Here is a 21990-nt window from a genome sequence, read left to right as displayed (position 1 = left end):
AGATTACCATAATAACAATGGTAAAGTTACCAATTTTATACAGTTCTTTTTATTCTATGCATTTACAAATAGATTCAAAATGGATCAAATTGAAAATAAAAAATTCTTTAGATTTTTGAGTATATAATAACTAAATTTTACATATAAAATAATGTGACAATATTTAAATTATCAAATAAACAAATAAGATTAAATCTAAAATATTTTTTTATTTAGAATTTTGTAAACAAAATTGACTCGAAGAACTATTAATACACCTTTATATATTCTATCAATTTTGCAAATGGAACTATTCGGAGTGTTCATCATGAAAACAATTGAATAAATATTAACCAATTTGCTATTCCATATAATTTTTTTCATCTCACACCTCCAAATTATTTAAAAACCAAATATATATACGTATAAACAAAGAGAATCTGACGACCAATTTCTTTAAAAAAAGAAAAACATAAATATTTATAATACTTTATTAGATATAATTATTATTTATTTATTTTTGTTAATAAATTTATTTATTTATTTATTATTATTATTATTTAAGTTTTCTTTGTTCTCACGCTGTGTTTAGAACCTCCGAATCCAAAAAGAGTGCCAGACAAACACACAGAGAAGCTGAAGCGGAGCTTCTTCTCCCTCATGTTTAGGGTTTCAAAGCTTCTATTTTGACTCTCTTATTCACGCTTTCAGGCCAAAATTATCCTTAAATTTCTAATTCCCGTTGGCATTTGAGTTAGGGTTTATCTTCTGGTCCTCCAAAATCCTCTAAGCGCTGTATTCAATTTGTCTTGCTCTTGGGATTTTCGGTGAGTTTCCGAGCTCTATTGGTTCCTCTGTTGCTTGATAATTCTTTTATTTATTTATTTATTTTTTTGTGTTATTGGGGTTGCTGGGTGCTTTGGTTGGTTATTTGCGGAGGGGGAAAACGAGGATTTGAATTCGGTTGTGTTTTTATTATTTTTTGTAAATATGTTATTTGCAATGGGATTAGTTCATTCTGAGTAATCTCAATATTGGAAACTGGTTTCTGCATTTTTTTTTTTTTCTGATAGAGATAATTGATTTTAATTTGGATTATTCGAAAGCTGATTTCTTGCTGGACTATGTTTTATGTTACTGGAGTCTGAAGATAATGAATTATTTCCAAGGAGCTAAGGGTTAAAATAATAACGGTCAAATCTTTCAATTTTTATTGATTGCTTGAAGAAGTTTGTAACGGCAGTTCAATTTATCACAAAAGTGAGACTAATCACTAATTGATGTTTGTTCTGCTCAAGAAGAAGATCTTTAGTTGTATTACTAAGACTTTCTAATTCTCTCCTATCTTATGTAATATATGTATATGTATTTATTTATTTTTTATAGGTATATATGTATCTATTTTTATTAAAATGCAGAAAAGTGTATGGATTTGCTTAAGTTCTTGGCATTGTTTTATAGGGACTGCAGGGGAAGCTTAAGGTCAAACCTGTGGAAACTGGGTGGTTAATGCTGGTAAATCCTATCATTGGAAGTCATTTAAGTCATACCGTCTTCAATGTATGGTCAAGCTAATTATGGCCCTCAGTTTGGGCAGGGGACTCAGAAACCAATCCCATCTGCTTACCAACAGCACATGCAAGCTCCTCCACCATCTCCACCTCCTCCTCCTCCTCCTACCCTTCAATTCCAACAAGGACCTACGACCCAACTGCCTTCTGTAGTACAGCAAGCTCCACTTGCTGTTCCACCTCAGATCAGTCAGTTGGGTCCTCGATTGTATCATCATGGTCTTCCTGCCCAGAATGCACATCAGATTCGGCCAAGTGTTTCTCCTATGCATGGTCCTCCTGAGATGTTACGGTCCCCACAGCCTCATGGGGCATTACCTCCTCCTCCTCCTCCTCCTCCTCCTTCACAAGGACAAACACCATATAGAGCTACCCTTCATCCGCTGCCACCCAATCCCGGTGGGATGCAGGGTCTTAGGCATATTCCTCCACCTCCTCCACCCTCCACTTCTGGCTTTTTTACACCCACTAGATTTGGAAGTTCTGTACCATCAATAATTGGAGATTCTCATGTGTCATCCACAGCTCCTCCTCCACCATCTTCTTCACCACCTATCCCACCTTCTCCACCTCTTGCTGCCTCTCCCCTAGCGTCCTCTTCATCAGCCAACCCTGGTGCTTCCAATTTGTCCGATCACTCTGATTTGAGTTCTAGCTACAATAAGCATTCTATCTCTGAATTGAGGGTTGTAGATCATGTTGACAGAGGCATAGCATTGAAAGATGTCAGACTTAATGCTTTGGTGCATGATGGCTCTCAAAACTTGGATGCTAGAAGTGTCTGTGAAGTTGGTTCTGTAGCAGGAGATGGATTTGATGGAACTGCAAGGTTAAATCTTCCTCCACCCCCACCAAAGATTACAGAATTTAAGGGAGATGATTTTTCAAGCCAGCCTAATCATTTAATGGTTTCAGCTGGTTGTACTTCACCTGCTGATTCTGACATGGAGATGGAAGGTTAGTATAGCTAATTATGTCTCTCCACTCAGATATTTACAATTTCAAGTCTTTCATCATATGATAATGATACTGTTATTTGTCTTTCTTGTTTAATATTTAAAAATGTATATATATATACACACACACACACACACACACACACATATATATATATATATATATAGAGAGAGAGAGAGAGAGAAGCTTGTAACTTATATAAGTTTAAGTAATTTTGGGACCCAAAACTTTTATATACCCCCTTTGGTTTAAGGATCAAGCTATGTTTATGTCAAGCAGTTTCCTGTGCACCTTTGCTTCATTTTCTAGCATGGTGAATGCAATTAGTTCTTCATGATAAACATATCTTCACCAGTTGGGCACCCTGGGAATCTGGTTATGTTCACTGAGAATAAGGTTGAGCTTGTTTATAACTTCTGATTGGAAAGCAAATAACAGTACAGAATAAAAATTAAGAGACTGGACAAGATATGGAATATTTTACTTCTAAGTTGAATGACAGGTTTTATTAATTTCTTCACCATCAATTTTGAAATAAGTTATGAAGATATGATGGGAATCCCCAAAGTGAACATAGTTTATGGTGAAGGATTAAGGTTGTTGTTTCTCCATTTGTTGGACATTCCATCTTCTAATTGTCTGATTGTTTGTCATGAAGCATTGAATATGTGATGTGAGCAGGCCTATTTCGGTAATATATTGCCAATGGATGTCGTCTTTCACGCATCTTTTGCCTAGTGCATTTATATTTACCTGTAAAATGATAGGAAGATGTTTTGCTATAATGGAATACAGAATGAAAGAATTTTAACCTTGAACTTGTAAACAGACCTGGGAAATAGCAATGGAAATCTGCTATAAGCCTATAAGTAATTTTGCATTACTTTCTGCACATCCAAACAGAAACCTACTACTAGGATAATAATTATTATTATTAGTTTTTCCTGACCAATCCAAACATGGTATTGAGCGGTTCATTCCTGGATTTGATGATTGCACTTTAGAGATCGTTACAGAGGTTGTATGTGTTTATCTGTTGTAAGCTTGTTGGATATAACATCTTTGATGAAATGCTGTTCATATAATTTCCTTGCCCTGTACTTCGGCTTATGAAAAAGGCTATTCTACTGTAAAGTTTAGGTGAAGGATAATTCTTAATGACAAGTAGGTTTCTATTGATTGGTATTGGAAGTTGTGTTATTATTATGCCCATCTGAAGATTTTCTTGTTTGTTCATTTACGCCTTTTAAAGTTTTTGATTTAATCCTCAACAGAACATTGTTAGGAAGAATCTTATTATGTTTGGCTGTTCATTCTAAGGTGGTTTGGGTGTCATTGGATTGATAAACATAATTTGTATTTTATTATATTTTTAAGTTTACTAGTTATTTAATAAGTTCTGTATCTTTGCACAGTTGGCATGTGGAATGATCACAGTTTCATTTCACTTTGTTTTAATTTTTTTTATGGTGGTTTCAAGATGATATTACCGTCTTCGACAAAGATCAGGAACTGTCTAACTCCGTTGAAGCTTCAGACTGCAACTCAGATTTAGTTTGCAAGGAGCAAGATGTAAAGTATCAGCTACATGGACAACAAATTTCATTAGAAGGCCATCTGGTCAATCATGCTTCATCTGAAAAAGTGATATCTGGATCCTTGAATCTGCATGAAGAAAGCAAAGGTTTGGCTTTAAAATCAGCCTACTTATGTCCAGTTTCGTGAAAAAAAGCAATTAATATTTGTTTACCTATGATCCCAAAAAAGATTGTTTACCTATTCCTTAGTTTCATATATTTGGACTCATAATTGTGAAGCTTATAAATATAGGTGCTACTGCTCTAACACATCAGTAAATTAATTTGCACAATCTGTTGCAATTTTTTTAGTGCAAAGTAACTTGTTTTGTTTGAGGAAAAATCTATGATATAGAGTTATTTAGTATAGGAAACTTATAATTTTATCATTTTGGGGTGGATTGGAGGCAAGGCAATGAATAATTGTTTGGTAATGTGGGGTTTATTGATTTGTTGAAATGTAGATCATAGGTACCATTTATATATGGAATTTGATTGTAGCATATTTATTATCCTAGTTTGCCTATGGAGCATATTATAAATTATTATTTAGCCATGTCTACATGATATAGTGGAGAAATTTGTAATATTGGCTGAGCTGCTTGTTGATATTTGTGACTTAGTGTTCATTTGGTATAGATGATGAAAGTAGAGCTTTAGTCTATAGAGACTTGTATAATAGATCTTTTTAAAAAAGAGCTTTTTATTAAAAAGCTAGTAAGTGGTTGGTTGTAAGTAAAAAAGCTGTATTAAATGCTCATTGGATTTCCATATAAGTTAAAAAAAGAGCTTTTCTAAAGAAGTTTAAAATTTGGGCTTCTCTTAAACAGCTTAAAAAAACTTTTTTTTTTTTTTTTTTTTTTTTGGTCAACAAGTGCTCGTTGATCTTGTGAAACACCCTCATTTTTTAACAAAAGAGTTTTCAACCTTTAAGTAGAGCTTTGGACACAAAAAAAAAAACTCTGCCAAATAGACACTTACCCTCCTCCTGGCCCCTCTTCTGTCTTTCACTAGGAGTCATTTTAACTTTTGCATCAATGGTAGCTACTTGCCATGAGATCCTCTCTCTTATTTGTTGGAGTTATGCATTCTCATCTTGCTTTTGTTACATGATATGTTCAATAACCTTACTTTTTGAAAAATAAAATTAATAAAAATAATTACAAAGACAAAAAGCTGGGATCATCAAGACCATCCAGCATCTAGAAAATCAGCTTCCAAACCCTCTAGCAATCTTGTATTCTGTTGGAGCTGCTGAATGCCATGTGACTAGCAATAAAGAGAAATCTAATACTATATTAGCTGAGGTTTCAAGTCCATCAATTGCTTTTGCAGATTTGAGGAGTTCTTCTAATCAAATTAATAGAAGTGGCAGCCCATTTAGACTTCTTCAAGACTATGCTTCTGACGACACCTCAGAAAACGGAGATGAGCCCTTCCATGAAGACAGTAATCCTTTAACAGTTCCTCTGTCAGTTACAGTTGGTCCTTCACGTTCCCAAAAAGTTACTGTGAGCCATTTGAAGACAGATACAGTATCTGAGAGTCCACAAAGGAGTAAAAAGGCTAAAAAGGGGTTTGGACAGCTATCTGAATCTAGCATATCTCAAAAGGCTGCAGAATACCCCCCAGTTTCACAAACAAAGGTTGAGGATGCTCAAGCTGATATAGCATCTACCACAAGTGGGAAAACTGATGAATGTCTTGATGACGACCACAGAAAGCAAGCATCTGTTAAGCATACTAGTTCAAAAAAAGTTGCTTTGGGGGATGCTGATGTTGAAGTTATTTCTAAGAGAAATAAAACTGTGAAGGAAAATAGAGAGAAAGAGACAAAGTTTGAGTCAGCAGCTCCACTGAAGGTGGATGAGTTTGGGAGGCTGGTTAGGGAAGGTTCTAGTGACAGTGACTATGATTCACGGCATACTAACAGGCGTACTAAAAGAGGCAGAAGTCGCAGCAGTAGCCGGTCTCCTGTAGACAGGAGTAGGAGGAGGAATTCATGGAGGAGAAGAGAGAAGCGAAGTCGATCTCGCAGGTATAAACAGGAGTTTGTGTATGCATTTTCAGTTGTTTTGTCGATCACTTGCTGTTGACTTATAATTACAGGTCTTAGGCACATAAATTTTCATGGGAAGCTTGATTTATGTTTTTATATGGGATAATTTTTTTTGGCTGTGTTCCAGCTGGTCCCCCAGGAATAGAAGAAGCAGAAGCAGGTCTCCCACTTATAGGCGTACAGGTGAGTTTGGTGGTGAGAATATGAGAAGGGATAGGGCTCGGCTTCCAGAATGCTTTGACTTCCGTAAAGGCAAGTGCTATCGTGGAGCATCCTGTCGGTATATGCACCATGAAGTTGACAAGAGTGATGGGTCAAGGCGCCATAGAAGCAGTCAAAACGTACGTTATACTATGAAAGATAAGAACACTTATTGGGAAAGAGAAGATGTTACGAAGGATAATCTGCAATCTACTGTTTCAGATCATGGTGATAAATTGATTGATTCTGATTTAATTGGGAGGGGTTCTAGGCAGCTATCTGCTACAGCGAGTGACGAGGGAATGATACCAGAAAAGTCAGCAGAGCCAACCCCTCAAATTCCTCATGATCTAAAATTTCAGGAAGTGTTGGAGACTCAGACTCATACTCCGAAGTCATTTGGTGACACTTCTCAAAATGTGTTTGCTTTTAGGGAAACCTCAGTTCATCAATCTCAGAGCAACATTTCTCCAAAGAAGTTCTCCAATAGTGAACCTTCTTCAGATACGATTTCATCAACTCAGTCATTGCCTAGTGCAAGTTCACTTAGTCAAAAACGTTCATCTGAACCCATTTCATTGCAATTATTGACTTCCAAAGAGTTATCTTCTCCCAATTATTCAGTTGCAAATACTCTGCATCATCTTTTGCGGCATCCCCCTCCTGCTTCTCTTCCACTTGCACATGGTTCAGCTGCTGCTCATATGCCACAGTTTCAAAGGGAACATGGCTCAATTTCACAGACTGCATCCTATCCTCTTCCTTCTGCACCTGTGGAAAATCTTCATACTTTTCAGGCCCCTTTATCCAGCCAATATTCACAGCCGTCTAGACCACCGAATTCCTCTTGGTCATCCTTGCTGCCACCACCACCTCCCCGACCAAATGATTCATCTTTAAATGCAGGGATTACCAAACCTGATGTCTCTTCACAGTTCCAGCAGAGTCACTTTCCAGTAAGGACTGATTTTAGCCCGCTGACTTCTGTTAGGCCTTACCCTACTGAATTGCCTTCTAATTCTCAGGTTGGTGAGTTTCTACACCGAGCCTACCCTTCAGTGCAGGAGTCTCAACGACCTAACATTAACAGGGAAGACTTCAGATCTGGAAACCCACCAAGTCAACCATTTGGTGGTTGCAGTCCTCTGCGAGATGATCACTTGACACATCCTGTAGTCCAAGAATCAAATTCTTTGAGCTGTCTAGGTCAGGGCAGCTTGAACCGCCAACATGTGCCTTCTTCTAAGGAATTGCCTGTGAACAGGATCCTACCTTTTTCAGGTGGCATTTTTCCTTCAGGTGAACATATAAAGTCATCTTCCCAGAGTCATCATTGTACACACAACCAACAGCCTTCCTATGGTATGCAATATCCTCCAAATGATAACATTCTGGGTATGCCTGGGAAAACTGTTTCTGTGTCTCGATATCCACCAGATCTTATGGACAGGAATTCAACCTCTTGCCATCCTGAGTTTGGGGCTTCAACAATTTCTGCACATTATAATCCTTTTGGATCAACATTTGAGCAGCCACTGAACACTAAATTCAGCTCTAATGATTTCAGTCAAGAAAATGGTGCACAATATGGTAATAAATATGATACGCCTTCCAGTTTAAGCCATGTTGCGGTTGATGGGCATGGTGTTGGCAGCACTGCATCAAGACAAACTTCTTCACCAAGTTCTACTAGAGCCAGGGGGTCAATTTTACCCAAGTCAGGTGGCGACCAATATGATCCACTTTTTGACAGCATTGAAACATCATCAAAATCTCTGAAGGAAAATGATACAGGTCAAAAGCAGGAATTAGCCAGTGACTCTGATGTCATAGCAAGGCTCAGTGGTTCCCATAAGCCATTGAATGTGGAAGAGAACAACAAGGATAAAGAGGTTGGGGCTGTTGCTTCAACCTCATCTCTGGATAATGATGAATATGGTGAGACAGCTGATGCTGAAGTTGGTTTTGTTGAGAATGAGAGCCCAAGTACTCCTGTTGAGGAGGCAACTGCTGGGGAGGTTGAGATTGATCATACTAACTCCCCTGGAGAAAGCAAGAAGAAAAAGGATTCCAGGTCAATGAAGCTTTTCAAAATTTCCATTGCAAATTTTGTAAAAGAGGTCCTAAAGCCATCATGGAGGCAGGGTAATATGAGCAAGGAGGCCTTTAAGACCATTGTCAAGAAGACTGTTGATAAGGTATCTGGAGCCATGAAGAACCACCAGGCACCCAAGTCTCAGGCAAAAATAAATCACTACATTGACTCATCACAGCGGAAATTAACAAAACTCGTCATGGTAAATCCCTTATTCCAGTTCCCTTTCTGCTTTTCAGTGGGATATAGTTCTACAAATTTGTTACATCATTTGAAATTCTGAGGAAAATACATGAGGAGGGCACCTCAAATTTTTCATTGAAATGATTTATTGTTTTATCTATTAGGTTTAGGACCTGATGCTTAGGTTCTTAAATGGAAGTTTGTCGCATGGTTTGTGTTTGGATGTGGACATAGGCTTCACTGTTAAGAATTGTTAACAGCTTCAATCAGTGAAAAAGGACTTAGTTATATCTGCATTTTTATTTATTAAATCCCTCCCAGATAAAAAATCTGAATAAACTGCATTTTTCTTAGCCTTAGCTGGTCACTGAAATTTATGCATGAAATTTATGCATTCATAAACAAAGGTAGGTTTGGATTAGTGCAGTTTAGTTGCTCCATAATTATTTTGTGGTTGGATAATGAAGAAATTTTTACTAAGAAGGTTTTCTTAATTGACTAGGCTGGAAGAGCTGAATCATATGTTACTCTCCATTTATATAATTTTGAGTCATACCATCATACTATAAGCATCATTGTTTTCCCTCCCTATTGCAGGGCTATGTTGACAAATATGTCAAGGTGTGAGAATATCAGTAACAGCCATTGAAGAGTGTTGTTTTGGTAAAATCATGGTTAGTCAAGTCTGTTGCTTTTCCATCATTTGGAATTCTTCCTTTCCTATGCTGATGGAGCTTTAGACTTTGATTTGTTGTATCTGAAGAAACATTAGATGCGAAATTTTCTACCGGGTTATGTTTAGGAAGATGTTAATATTTTGTAAAGTTTTTGTTTGTAATAGAAGGAAATATTTGGCTTTGGGAAAGCTGAATTATACTGATAAATTATCTTAGCATTGGCCACCTTTGTAGGTTGAGGCAAAACTGATAAAAGCTTATGTAATGGTATTCTTTGATTATTGTTCTTACACAAAAAAGTAATTTTAGTCTATAGCAGTCCTTTTCACTGTTCTATAAAAGTTTATTAAATGTTCTATATGTTAAAAAGCAGGAATTTTCTTTTCTTATACATATGTGTGTGTGTGTGTGTGTGTGTGTGTGTGTGTGTGTATGTCTGGGAAAAGTCTACTTGATTTGTCAATACACAATTTTGATGTCAAAAGAGGAAGTATCAGTCACTGGAAACTGGTTTGAGCTCAGCATGCTTTCTTCGTTACCAACACTCTTCGCAATACTATCACTTCGTATGCCACGGCAAATGGCATGTTAATGAGCCAATATATATATATATATATATATATAGAGAGAGAGAGAGAGAGAGAGAGAGAGAACCAAAAACAAAAAAAAAACAAAAAAGAGCACGAAGATCAGCTCCAATTTACTAACTTAAATTGTTTGTTTAAAAGGAATTGCTATTATAAATATAAATTCCTTTCTCAGTAATCTTTACACTGTAATCTGAACCGTCAAACGCTCACAATGAACCCCCGATGTTTCATATTCATTGCCAATGACAATTTTGTGAATAATTAACAAAAAGAAAAATGACAATTTTGCGATAGAAGAAGTGATTATGATAACTTTTATGTGATATCCATTTGACATCTTATTATTTTTTGTCATATCATTATTCAATATTTTAATTAAAATTGATAAATAATAGGACGATTAATATTAATTTATATTTATATTTACAATTATATCATAACATGATTGAGAATATAACTAAATTTTATACAAATTTGCCTATAACATTAGAGTACCCAAATATTTTGAGAGAAATATTAATAACATTATGAAAACTAAACAATCAATTCAAATTAACGAAATATAACATATTTATATACGTTTTTTCTTCTTCGTAGAACAATGAATTATTATTACTTTTTACACGAAATTATGTACAAGCAATATTTAAATTTTTACTTTTTAAAAATATGTTTTCTTTAGCAATAGTATAACAAGAATTGTTGACAAAAAAACTTATTCGTTAGCTTTACTTTTTTTTTTTTTTTAAAAATGTGTTATTATTTATTAATATGTACTTTTTTATTTTTTATTTTTTTTTATCATGTATTAATATATACTCATTGTATATTTTTCATAGTCTAAGGAGTTAATTATAAAGTTAAACGTTATTTATAGGTAGCTATTAATTGAGTTCAAATGACCTACACTCCCATACCCAATATATATATATAATTTCAAGAAAAAGAAAGGCTAATAATTTAAAAGGGTTTAATATAATTTCTGTGTATAATATTAAAATGAGTTCCGGCATTTGTATCTAACATTTTTTTCCCCCTTCCTGCTGCTAATCCAGGAAGAATAATAAAAACACTTCCCCATCGACACAAAACATGGAGCAAACAAGAATTAAAATATATATATACCACAAAGCGTTTGTCTCTTCTACATGAACTTTCCCAAACAAAAATTAGATGAAGTAGAATTAATGCAGAAATGGAAAGAAAAGAATCAAATTCTCATGTTGAACAAAACAATCATCCTTGGTCATAGAAATTTTCAACGCCACACAAATAGTAGGATTAACAATATTGCTTTTTGTAGGTCAAATCTGACAAAATCTCATCTTTGCAATGAGCCCAAACATTGATCCATGTTTAGAAATTCTTTCATCCATCCACATTGAGTTTGATCATTCCAATTGGAGGACTCCACAAGTTGCAATGATGATGAAGTATTCTTTTGGAGATAGTTGATTCGACTTGTACACAAATTTTACCTCCCAAAATCTATGGTTCACCAAATTATCTCTTTAATGGTATGCTGAAAATGAACAACTGTATTTTGGACTTGGCCGAATGTGATCCACAAGCAATAGAAGCCCAACGTACAAAGTCTTTTTCTTTTTCAATCACCAAACATTTCAGCAGAGGAGACCACAATTAAGGAGATCAACTAGCGTAATTGAAAATTATACATATCAGCACTTAAACCTCATAGACTATCATATAACTTGAGCAAAGTTTGCAAAGATAAGTTTCGTTTTCAAACTCTCACCTACACCGGACATTCTACTTCTACAACTTGAATCTTAGAAGAAGAAATATACATATATATATATATATATATATATAATATAATTTTGCTATGGTACGTGGTGAGTATTTAATATGTATTTTTAAAAGGATATGCAGGTAAATGATAATATCCATATATTTTAAAAATGATATGCATTGGACACTCACTAAATGATGAGCATTTTTCCCCATTATAGATGAATAATATATATATATATATATATATATATGGGGAAGGGTTCCCATTCAAAGATTTTTGACAAATAATCCTCAACTTTAAATTTATCTAATCTAATGGTATTGATTTGTTTTCTTTCAAGCTCTTGTTCAAAATTATATACGCATATCCAAAAAGTATTTATTTTAAGTAATGTAAGCGCTAAAAAATAAATCAATTAATAGAATAATAATTTAAAGCATTATAAATATAGTATCTACACACATGTATATACTGTATTTTAACATATAGCAAATTAGATTTGTTAACATTTACTCATAGCTATTGAATTTTATGAATATTAATCCTACAAAACAGAGATCAAGAATTCAGGAATAGTATCTCATAGATATACATCTCTCTAACGTTTCTCTTTTAAATTTTCACTAAGCAGACATCATAGATGCTCTAAGTGCTAATCTGTCTATAGTATGTATCGTACTAAATTGATTAATGACTTATTTCTCAATTTATATATATGCATATATATATATATATATATATATACACACACACACAAAATAATAATAATAATAATAATAATAAAAATAATAAAATAAATAAATATAATATAGTAATATAATAACAATAAAATAAGCCACTTTGGCTTTAAGAGAGAATATGTTGTTCAATCTAGTGGACCAACTAAAGTATTAAAGAGAATGTGTGTCCAAAAATTCTACTACAAAAATTAGTAAACAAGCCAGTTCCATTATTAGTATAAATAAACTTTGTAAATGAGTTACATGATTATGGCTAGTGCATATAAAATATCTAATAATTTTCCATTTGGACTGCATAACCATCACATAAAATAACAGACTCACTTACTACATAATCTCCAAAAACAAAATACCATTTCCTATAAATATATAACATGTTGACGTGGCACAACAATATATCAAACTAGATGGTAAAGATTTTTCTAGTAAATCTCTTAAAACTGAATACTATTTCAACTAAGCACTTTGCATGCCATAAACTCAGACTAGTTAATAGAGCTTTACCTTACCACATGCAATTCTCCAACACATAATACTATTCATTCAAACACATTGCAAACAGAAATGGTACCTATGGATTAATGTATATATGTATACAAAGATTAAAGTCTCAAATAGGCTTGCAAGTACAAAAAGCAACAACATGTGTAATAGACATCTCATATATATAAATAATGATCCATATACATACACATATTGCGTACTGTAACATACAACATAAACATTATCATAAATTATAAAACTTTCATTAAGCTATAACAGTCTCAACTACTCCTCAATCCTATACAAGGACACATGCTTCTCAAATAAGTCTATAGATTAGCTTTGATCAGTAGATCTGCCACCATATTGTAATAGGTGTGTACACAGCAAAATGAGATTCTTAACAAATGATATAGCTGCGAAATTATCACATAACCATATTATTGGCTGTATAACAAAATTGCACTCAAAAACATGTGTCATAGTCTCAAAACATACCACATACTCTGCATTTACAATCAATGAAGCTGTAAGTATTTGTCTAACACTACTTCATAAAACAACTTCTACTGCCATGATAAATGACATTCCCAGTGTTAGAATTTTAAATCATCAATATATATATGGCGATCATAATCAGCTCACAAAACTCTACTGCATCAAAATAATAGTGAGCTAATCTCAAAACAAAGATGGTTGTTTCATAATACACATAATCAAGACTACTCAAGCATTTACTAGAACATACACACAATATAAATAATATCCAATAGTGCACAGTCTCGAGTGAATATCAAACTGCTAAATGCAAAAGAATACTAGACTATTCTTATTTGTCCTTTTTATAACTCTCTCATTATTGGGACATAAATCACTAGAGAGTTCACCACCTTTACCACTGATACCATATTAGGAGAACATTATGCATATTATAACTTTTCACAATCCTATCAACATATGCTCTAACTGAGACAACTACAATACATAATTAGCTTTGTCTTGAAGAATCTTTGTTTCTAGTATAAACGAAACCTCTTTACGATCTTTTATATCAAAATAGCTACACAACAACAGTTTTGTCTCAATTAATAGATTAGTATCAATAAAAGCCAAGAGTAAATTTTCAACATACAATATTATATTAAATTGCTCTCATTGACCCTCTAATATATGCATAGATCAACATCATTCTCCTGAAAACTCTTTTAGATGATAACTTTATTAAAATTAAGATACCACTTCCCCAAAACTTAAATTAATACCATAAAGAGACTTTTTAAACTTACAAAACAAATTTTCATTCCCCAATACTTAAAAGCTAGATGATTGGACCATATATATCTATATATATATATATATGTACACATCCGAATACAAATCTCCATTCAAAATGATAGTTTTAGCATCCATATAACACAACTTGAAGTAAAGGTGAATCATAATTTCCACAATGATTCTAAAAGAATCCTTTGTATATATATGAGACAACGTTTATAACACTCCGTTTCCAATGATGGACCTATCACTCTCTGCTAATATTGTCCCCAATTTAGCCACTGTACTTAGCATGAGATTTTTTGTTCAGAGTTTCTCATCTATCCTAGGATAGTTCTTACCTGAGCATGCTTAACTTTGGAGTTCTTTCAAACCTTGAAGCTAATCGCTCTAAAAAAGGCTCGGTGTCATGAAATTGATTATTATTACATTTTAATCATCCTCTGATTTATACTCGAATGATGTGGAATTGGATATCAGATAACCTACCAATGTCCAACACCCGCCCATAATGGTCATCATAATCCATCCCCATTGGGGTCCAGCATCTTTGGTAGCACATTCTAGCCAAGTACATGCTTTAATATCATTTATAACATCTCACCTCCAGTGGAGGATCTGTCACTCTCTATTGATATTGTTCCCAATTTAGTCACCACATTCGGTATGGAGTTTCTTTCTAAGGTTTCTTAGGAGGTCACCCATTCTAGGATTGCTTTCCCTTAAGAGTGCTTAACATAGGAGTTCTTTCGAATCCTGAAGCCAACCATTCTGGAAAATTCTCGGTGTTTTGAGAGTGATTATTATTATATTTGAAACATTCTCTGATCTATACCCAAATGATATGGGATTAAATACCAGGCAACCCACCAGTGTTTAGCACCCGTCCACATTGGTCGTGATAACGCCTCTTTATAGTTAATTCCCTCCTTTTAGCTAAACCCTTCAGTAACAAGTCTAGCATTATACCTGTTCACTTGACCATTATAGTTTTTCTCTTGCTCTTAATTTGCACTTAAAAGGTTTACTATTTTCAAGATTTACTATTTTCAAGTAACTAAAAAAAAACCTACACATTATTTGATGTTATGAATGTCATATCATCTTTTATTGCATCTAACCAAAAGTTAGTCATTGAACTACTTATGGCTTCTCCATAGGTGATTGAATCCAACTATCACTTATATCCAACTCATTTTCTGCAAACAAACCTCATAGTTATCAGGTATAATGAGTCTTCGAACCTTCTGTGACCTTCTTAAAATGCACATATTAACAGCAGCTACAACCAAATTATCTCATTCTATCTCAGTGGGTTTGGTCCTGATTGCTACTAGTTGCACAACTTTCAGGCCAACAATATTTCTAGCAGAAACATCAATAGTGGAAATGAATATACTTTCCTCTATGTAAAAAAGCACCTTTGGATCTTTGTTCTCACAAAACTAAAATATCCTAAAAATATATAGCCATGTTTGGCTTAACTATCTCCGATGGTGTGAGATAGACAATAAAATTTAGAACCCATCGATTTTTTACAAGAACCAATAAAATAACCATTAAAGATTATTCGGATCCAACTTCTTAATATGTGAATTATAAATCTTAATCTTAGCTTTACAACCTCATACACAAGAAAAAGATGTAAATTAGGCATAATTGTCATTATAAGAAAACTTGCCAACACACACCACACTATATCTTGTAAAGTGCGGTTCTTTCTTTCAACCATGCCATTTGATAAGGAGTGCCAGGTATTGTAAACTACACTCAGTGTCGCACTCACACAAATAAATTGTGAACGATCTTGGGTTCTGTCCAGTCTCATTATATCTATCACAATAATCACCATCTATATCACAGCCATCAACTTTTTATTCTTCTGAAACTTTATCTTCACCTCGAACTCTTAGAAGTAATCAATGAGTCTAACTTCTCGCTAATAATTTCAACGTATCCATAACAGGACAATAATAAGAAAAGTCATTAATATAGGTAATAAAATACCAAATAATGCCATATAAAGTTTTACAAAGGCTAGTCTTAAGCAGCTTAATATTCATCATCATCTTTTATTAAGCCAACAAGTTTCAACAGTTGATGAAAATGTAGATAAAGTATCACTATTCATAAAAGAATTCTTTCTTTCCACTTGTTGAAGACATATCACCTTTTGTGCCAAAGAGGCTTCTGACTTTGTCATATCTTTTTAAGAAAAACACTTGAATTTGTTATCTTAATTGGTCACCATAGCAAAAGACTTAGACCGGTTCTGCTTAATGTTATCATTCTCTTTGAAGAGAATAATAGTTAACTCCTCCAAACTATATTCAAACTTCCCTAATGTGTTGAGGCTTGAACTAATATTGTTAAAAGAGACGGAATGCTTCTCATTATAGTAAAAAGTACTAATCACCAATGTTCTTATTAAGGTCCATGAGCTTGATATAATAAGAGGAAAGTTTCAAGATAAGCATATTCACACTACTAACTCCATCATACACAATAAAGTTCAATAAAATCAAATAGTGATGTTTCTTAATGTATCAAAATTGATAATTTCTAACTAAACCAACTCATGAGCATATTCACAATGTCCATCTTTAGAACACTTGAAAAATTCAAAGTCATCCATGTGATTTTCCATGACCATCACAAAGCACTTATACAAGTGCTTCAAGTCCTTACATAACATTTAGCCTTGACAGTACTATAATTATTTAGTATCTCTAGTGAATCAATTTCTAAAGCTGAATATAGCTTTATAAGAATCAAGATCATTATCAAAATCTTTCACTGCTTCTCATAATTAGTTTATTCAATATTATCATGGCATTCATAGGCAGAATATTAAAGGGTGCTCTCAACTATGGAAATAGCAAAAACAAGAATGTATTACATGATAAAGACTATGCGAATATAATACCGCTAGCGTTCTTATAGCCTAAAAGATACCCTTACATTGGCTAGGGACATTTAATCAAATCATTACAATCAAATTTGTTAAACTAAGTCACCAACATGGTAACTTAAAACCTACGATTCATTGTATTCAGTCAACTTTCACTGCTATTTCAAGCATCATATCAATTAATTAAACCATCGACGTGGTAGTCTAATCACTCATATGGATGCTAGTTCATAAGTAGGAGACAATAACCTACATTGACAATTTTATGAAATAGACAAACTAAGTTTTGTGATAGACAAGCACTTAGACATCCTATCCACTATGCCAACTTCACATAGACAGTTATAATTTGGATAAATTAAATATCACAATAGACAAATCTATAAAATTTCATTTATTATGTCAACTTTTATTATACTGGTAATTTCATAATATGGATAAATTAAGTTTAAAGTCAAGTGAGTACTTAAAATTCCATATCATTTTGCCAACTAGGTACTAAACCTCATGACAATTCATGGTTTAGATATCTTGTGATAAACAAACACTTAGTCAATTCTCATCACTATGTCAAACATGGCATAAAGGCTTTCGATGGAAATTTAACTAACAATATTTAATTTGAACCTTGGGCATTTTAATTAAACAAAATTAGGAATGGAGATACTTTTTTTTTCTTAAATAAAATAAAACATTATATATAAAATAAATAATTTTTTTTTTAAAAATAGCTTCTTTTTTTTTTTTAAATAAGTTGCTGACATCAGCATATGATGTGTGCTGATATCAACTCATCTCTAACCTCCAGCAAGGTCGAGGGTTGACCTGATTTGTTGGTTAATGAGTCATGTGGCTTGCTTCCCCTATCCCATTGGAAAACACACATCCAAGTTCTGTTTTTCGACATCCTGGTGCCAATCTATCCGTCTTTCAATGGGCAATAATTAACCGTCATTAATTTTGACTGAAAATGAACCAAAAATGATGCCCAAACCCAAAAAAAACATCAGCCCTTGATTTCGATGAGTTGCTAGATTTACATAATTTCAAACCAAATTGAAGCTTCTAAATCCCTCCATTCAACCCAAAAATCAATTTCCAACATAGCCCAGGTCATAAATTTAGCCTAAAACAATATTTTTTTTATTATAAGAACTTGCAGAAAACAAATTATATATATATATATATATATATTCGTCCAATTTACACAATCCAGAAGCAAATTGAATGGCCAAAGGCACTCCTTGACATTCGAAATTAGTTTAAACATAGAATTAGATCTCAATTGTAGTTAGAAACAAGTTTCCCATAAAATTTGCTTACAATCGGTTTATTGAAAATATAAAATTCGATAAATGACAAAATAATCATCAAAACAAAAAACCATAAATCAATTTTGCACATCTCGCAGATCAGTGATCACATATTAAAATGATATATATATATATATATATATATATATATATATCAATAGGGCTAAATAGATCATAAACACTGATTATAAAGTATAAATCATTGCTCGAAAATAACATGATAAATCACAGATCATAACCCAATAATTAATGTATGCATAGCTCTGATACCAATTGTTAGTACGAAAATAATGAATCAATTGACAGAATAATAATTGAAAGCACTAGAAACTTAATATGCTGTATTTTAATATATAATAAATAAGATTTACCAACCTTCTCTCACAACCATTGAATTTTATAAATATTAATTCTACAAAAAAGAAATTAAGAACTCAGGAATAGTGTTGAATGGACACACTCCTCTCCAATCTTTTTCTTTCAAATTTGCACCAAACAAACACCATAGATGCCTCAAGTCCTAATTTGTCTATCACATGTATAATACTAAATTGACTAATAATTTATTTCCCTATATATATATATATACTAATAATAATAATAATAATAATAATAATAATAATAAACAAACAAACAAATAAATAAATAGATATAATATAATAATATAATAATTATAAAATAGAGAATAGGCCAATTAGGCTTTAAGAGATAACAAGACTAAATAATAACAACAACAATAATAATAAAATAAATAAATTAAATAAATAATAAATATAATATAGTAATGTAATAATAATAAAATAAGAAATAAACTAATTGAGCTTTAAGAGAGAATAAATCCTTCAGTCTAATGGATCAACTGAAGTATTAGAAATAATATAAATTTTAGGATCCTATTACAAAAGTTAATAAATAAATCGGTTCCACTACTAACACAAATAAGCTTTATAAGTGATTCAGATAATTATGATTGGTCCGTATAAAATATCTAACAAGTAAAGCATAAACAATATTTATTTGCTATGCACAAATTAACTCTTCCAATTGCATTTCTCTCTCCTCATTTATTTATCTTTCTCTACAAGGAAAACATAGTCCCACATGGTCAATAAGTGAGTTTTTTTTTTTTTCTCCCTAAATGCTAAATGGACTGAATTAATGTCTATAATTAAATTTTGCAAGTAAATTATCATAAATTTACATTTTTAACGATTATATGTATAAATAGATAGAATTAGACCCAAAACAAAAAAATAAAATAAAATAAAACTAAAGGATCAATATCTAGAACTAGTAATCTTAATTCAAGTGATAGCACAATTTGTGATATTCAAGTATCAACTAATTTTGATAAAAATATATAAAAATATATATATATATATATATATATATATACACACACACCTGGAATCAAGATGATAATTAATAGTGTTTGGTTATATATATCTTGACAATACCTAATTGAACAAAACTAAAATTGTTTAAGGTTTGAGGAAGTTTACCATTTTTCTTTTTTAAAAAAGTTAAACCAGTGAAAATATTCATAGATTTGTTTTGTATATAGAAAAAACGAATAAATGAGGAGAGAGAAATGTGTTCTAAAATAATTAATTTGTGCATGGTAAATAAATGTCATTTATGTTTATTGAAAATAGAAAGTCTTTGGATATGAGTATAAGAATTTTAAGGGCTTTAAAGAGGACAAACCTATATCATTAGGTCGAATAAATTTAAAGATAAAGATCTTTCATCAAAAATATTTGTTAAAAACCTTTGTATGATGAACTCTCCCTTATATATGTATAGATATATATATATATATACACATTTAAAGGGAGGAGTTTTGGAATCAAAAGCCCATAAAATAAGTTTTAGCATTTGGAAATCTAAAAGTTCAAATCATTTTAAGTAATAAAGTAGCATATCTGCAGCTAGAACATGCAATGTCCATTGAAAAAATTAATTTAAATTAGAATTTCCATTTTGTCCCCAACTATTTTTTTGTTAATGGAATCTTAAAATATTTGAAGTTGTTGTTGGCTCAAAGATTTTCAATACTTATTCTTTATCCCTGTCAACAATTTGAGGTTCAAAAAGCAAATAAACTAGCCTTGGGAACAAAACAAACCTTTCATCATTTAGAGTAGCTTTAAAATTTTAGTTTCATGGAATCTATGAATCTTACCAAATGTGCACAAAAGAACCATCTCCCACCTTTAACAAACTTTTTAGCACATTTGATGTGACAAATATTTATGAGTTCATTCGTTTATTCTATGGAGGGCAGATATAAGCTGATTTGAACTAATCAAATTGATATAGTTGAATAGATTTGGTTTAGTTTAATTTGGATAATTTTTATTTCAAATCAAATCAAATCGAATTGGCTATATATATATATATATATATATATAATTTGTTTAATATTGGAGCGTCTTCTTTAGTCTAGGATTAGAACTAATAATCAAATCAAAAGAAGCGGCCGGCCGAGAACAAGAAGTAGTCGTCGTCCGGTGGCCGGTAGCTCTACTAAGCAAAGAACCGCTTGCTACCTTTTCTTTGCGAATAACATGTGTAGTAGCCTAGGAGAAGAGAAGCAAGCTACCTTTGCCTACCTCCCACCTATATTTATAGGCAGCAATGGTAAGAGCTGGTAAGCATGGAAACTGTATCTCCGGCTGGGGCCGGCACTCCGCATTCTATCTAGGTTTCGCTCTTAGGTATGCCCCACCTCACATAGAAGAAGGGGAACCCCTTCAATAGAAGAACCCGTGTGTATGGGCATAATCCGGATATTGAAATGGATATATAGCCATACAGCTGCTGCTTCCCTCGCTTTTCATTTTTTAGTGATATCATAAAAAATACTAAGCATGGACAAAGAAGACTAATCATAGCTAGTCGTGTGTCGAGATGGGATAGAGATAGTTTGTCAATCAACCACCTCTCCTCCCCTAACTAGAAAGACTGGGTTTATGTGTTTGAACTGACTACGACCAAAGTCGGGTCTACTTCAACCAAAAAAGGGCTACCTCCTATTCAAACCGAAAGAAGTACCTCACCTCACTTATGAAAAAATAGCTGGCTATTCAAATTGTGGAACTTCAACCCCAAGTAAAGGAGAAGCATTGTAAGGACGAAGCACTAGGATTAGCGAAATGGGAGTTGCTTAACTAAAAGCCTATTACATTAAAGCGTTATATCTATTACAAGCCTTATTCCGTCTTAGCCTTATACACGCCATATCTGACCTATCCAAGATAAGCAGAAATGCCTGGAAAAGTCATTCTTTTAGGTCTGGCCTCACTACTGTAAGGAAAAAGAGGCTTTAGGCCTGCAAATGCAGAACCCCTACTTGATTAAGGGGCAAGGACTGCTTAAAGTAAAGGTTTAAAAAGGATCGTGAGCTAAAGCAGGGTAGCGAAACTAGGAACGAAGTTGGCTTGTTAGTATTTCAATTTCAATTCAAACATGGGTTTGATTCACACTCCATGTTCTGAGAAATATTTACCATCTAAAAAGAGAAAAAAACGGGATCTTCATCTAAAGAAATGCCTTGAGAAATGGTGGATATATAAAACCTTTCAACGAGATAGTGCTTTTTCAACTCTCTCAAAATGGAA

At 32.9% G+C, this 21990-nt stretch overlaps 1 protein-coding gene across 2 annotated transcripts; it reads left to right on the top strand.

The window, feature by feature from the left end:
• The first annotated feature begins 553 nt into the window (after positions 1–553).
• On the top strand, positions 554–9640 carry LOC107419036 (uncharacterized). Of its 2 annotated transcripts, XM_048472986.2 has the most exons (7): positions 554–806; positions 1441–2507; positions 3988–4191; positions 5420–6122; positions 6271–7300; positions 7370–8641; positions 9220–9640. In XM_048472986.2, the coding sequence occupies exons 2-7, from the start codon at positions 1538–1540 to the stop codon at positions 9247–9249; spliced, it is 4209 nt and encodes a 1402-aa protein (XP_048328943.2). In that variant the 5' UTR covers positions 554–806; positions 1441–1537; the 3' UTR covers positions 9250–9640. The 2 variants fall into 2 exon arrangements, with proteins under 2 accessions (XP_048328943.2, XP_048328942.2); XM_048472985.2 differs by having other exon boundaries at positions 6271–8641.
• The last annotated feature ends 12350 nt before the right edge of the window (positions 9641–21990 follow it).

The sequence above is a fragment of the Ziziphus jujuba genome, chromosome 2 (genome assembly GCF_031755915.1).
Source record: "Ziziphus jujuba cultivar Dongzao chromosome 2, ASM3175591v1".
NCBI lineage: Eukaryota > Viridiplantae > Streptophyta > Magnoliopsida > Rosales > Rhamnaceae > Ziziphus > Ziziphus jujuba.
Note: the sequence above shows the minus strand (reverse complement) of the source record. Positions and strands in the feature narration are given on the sequence as shown.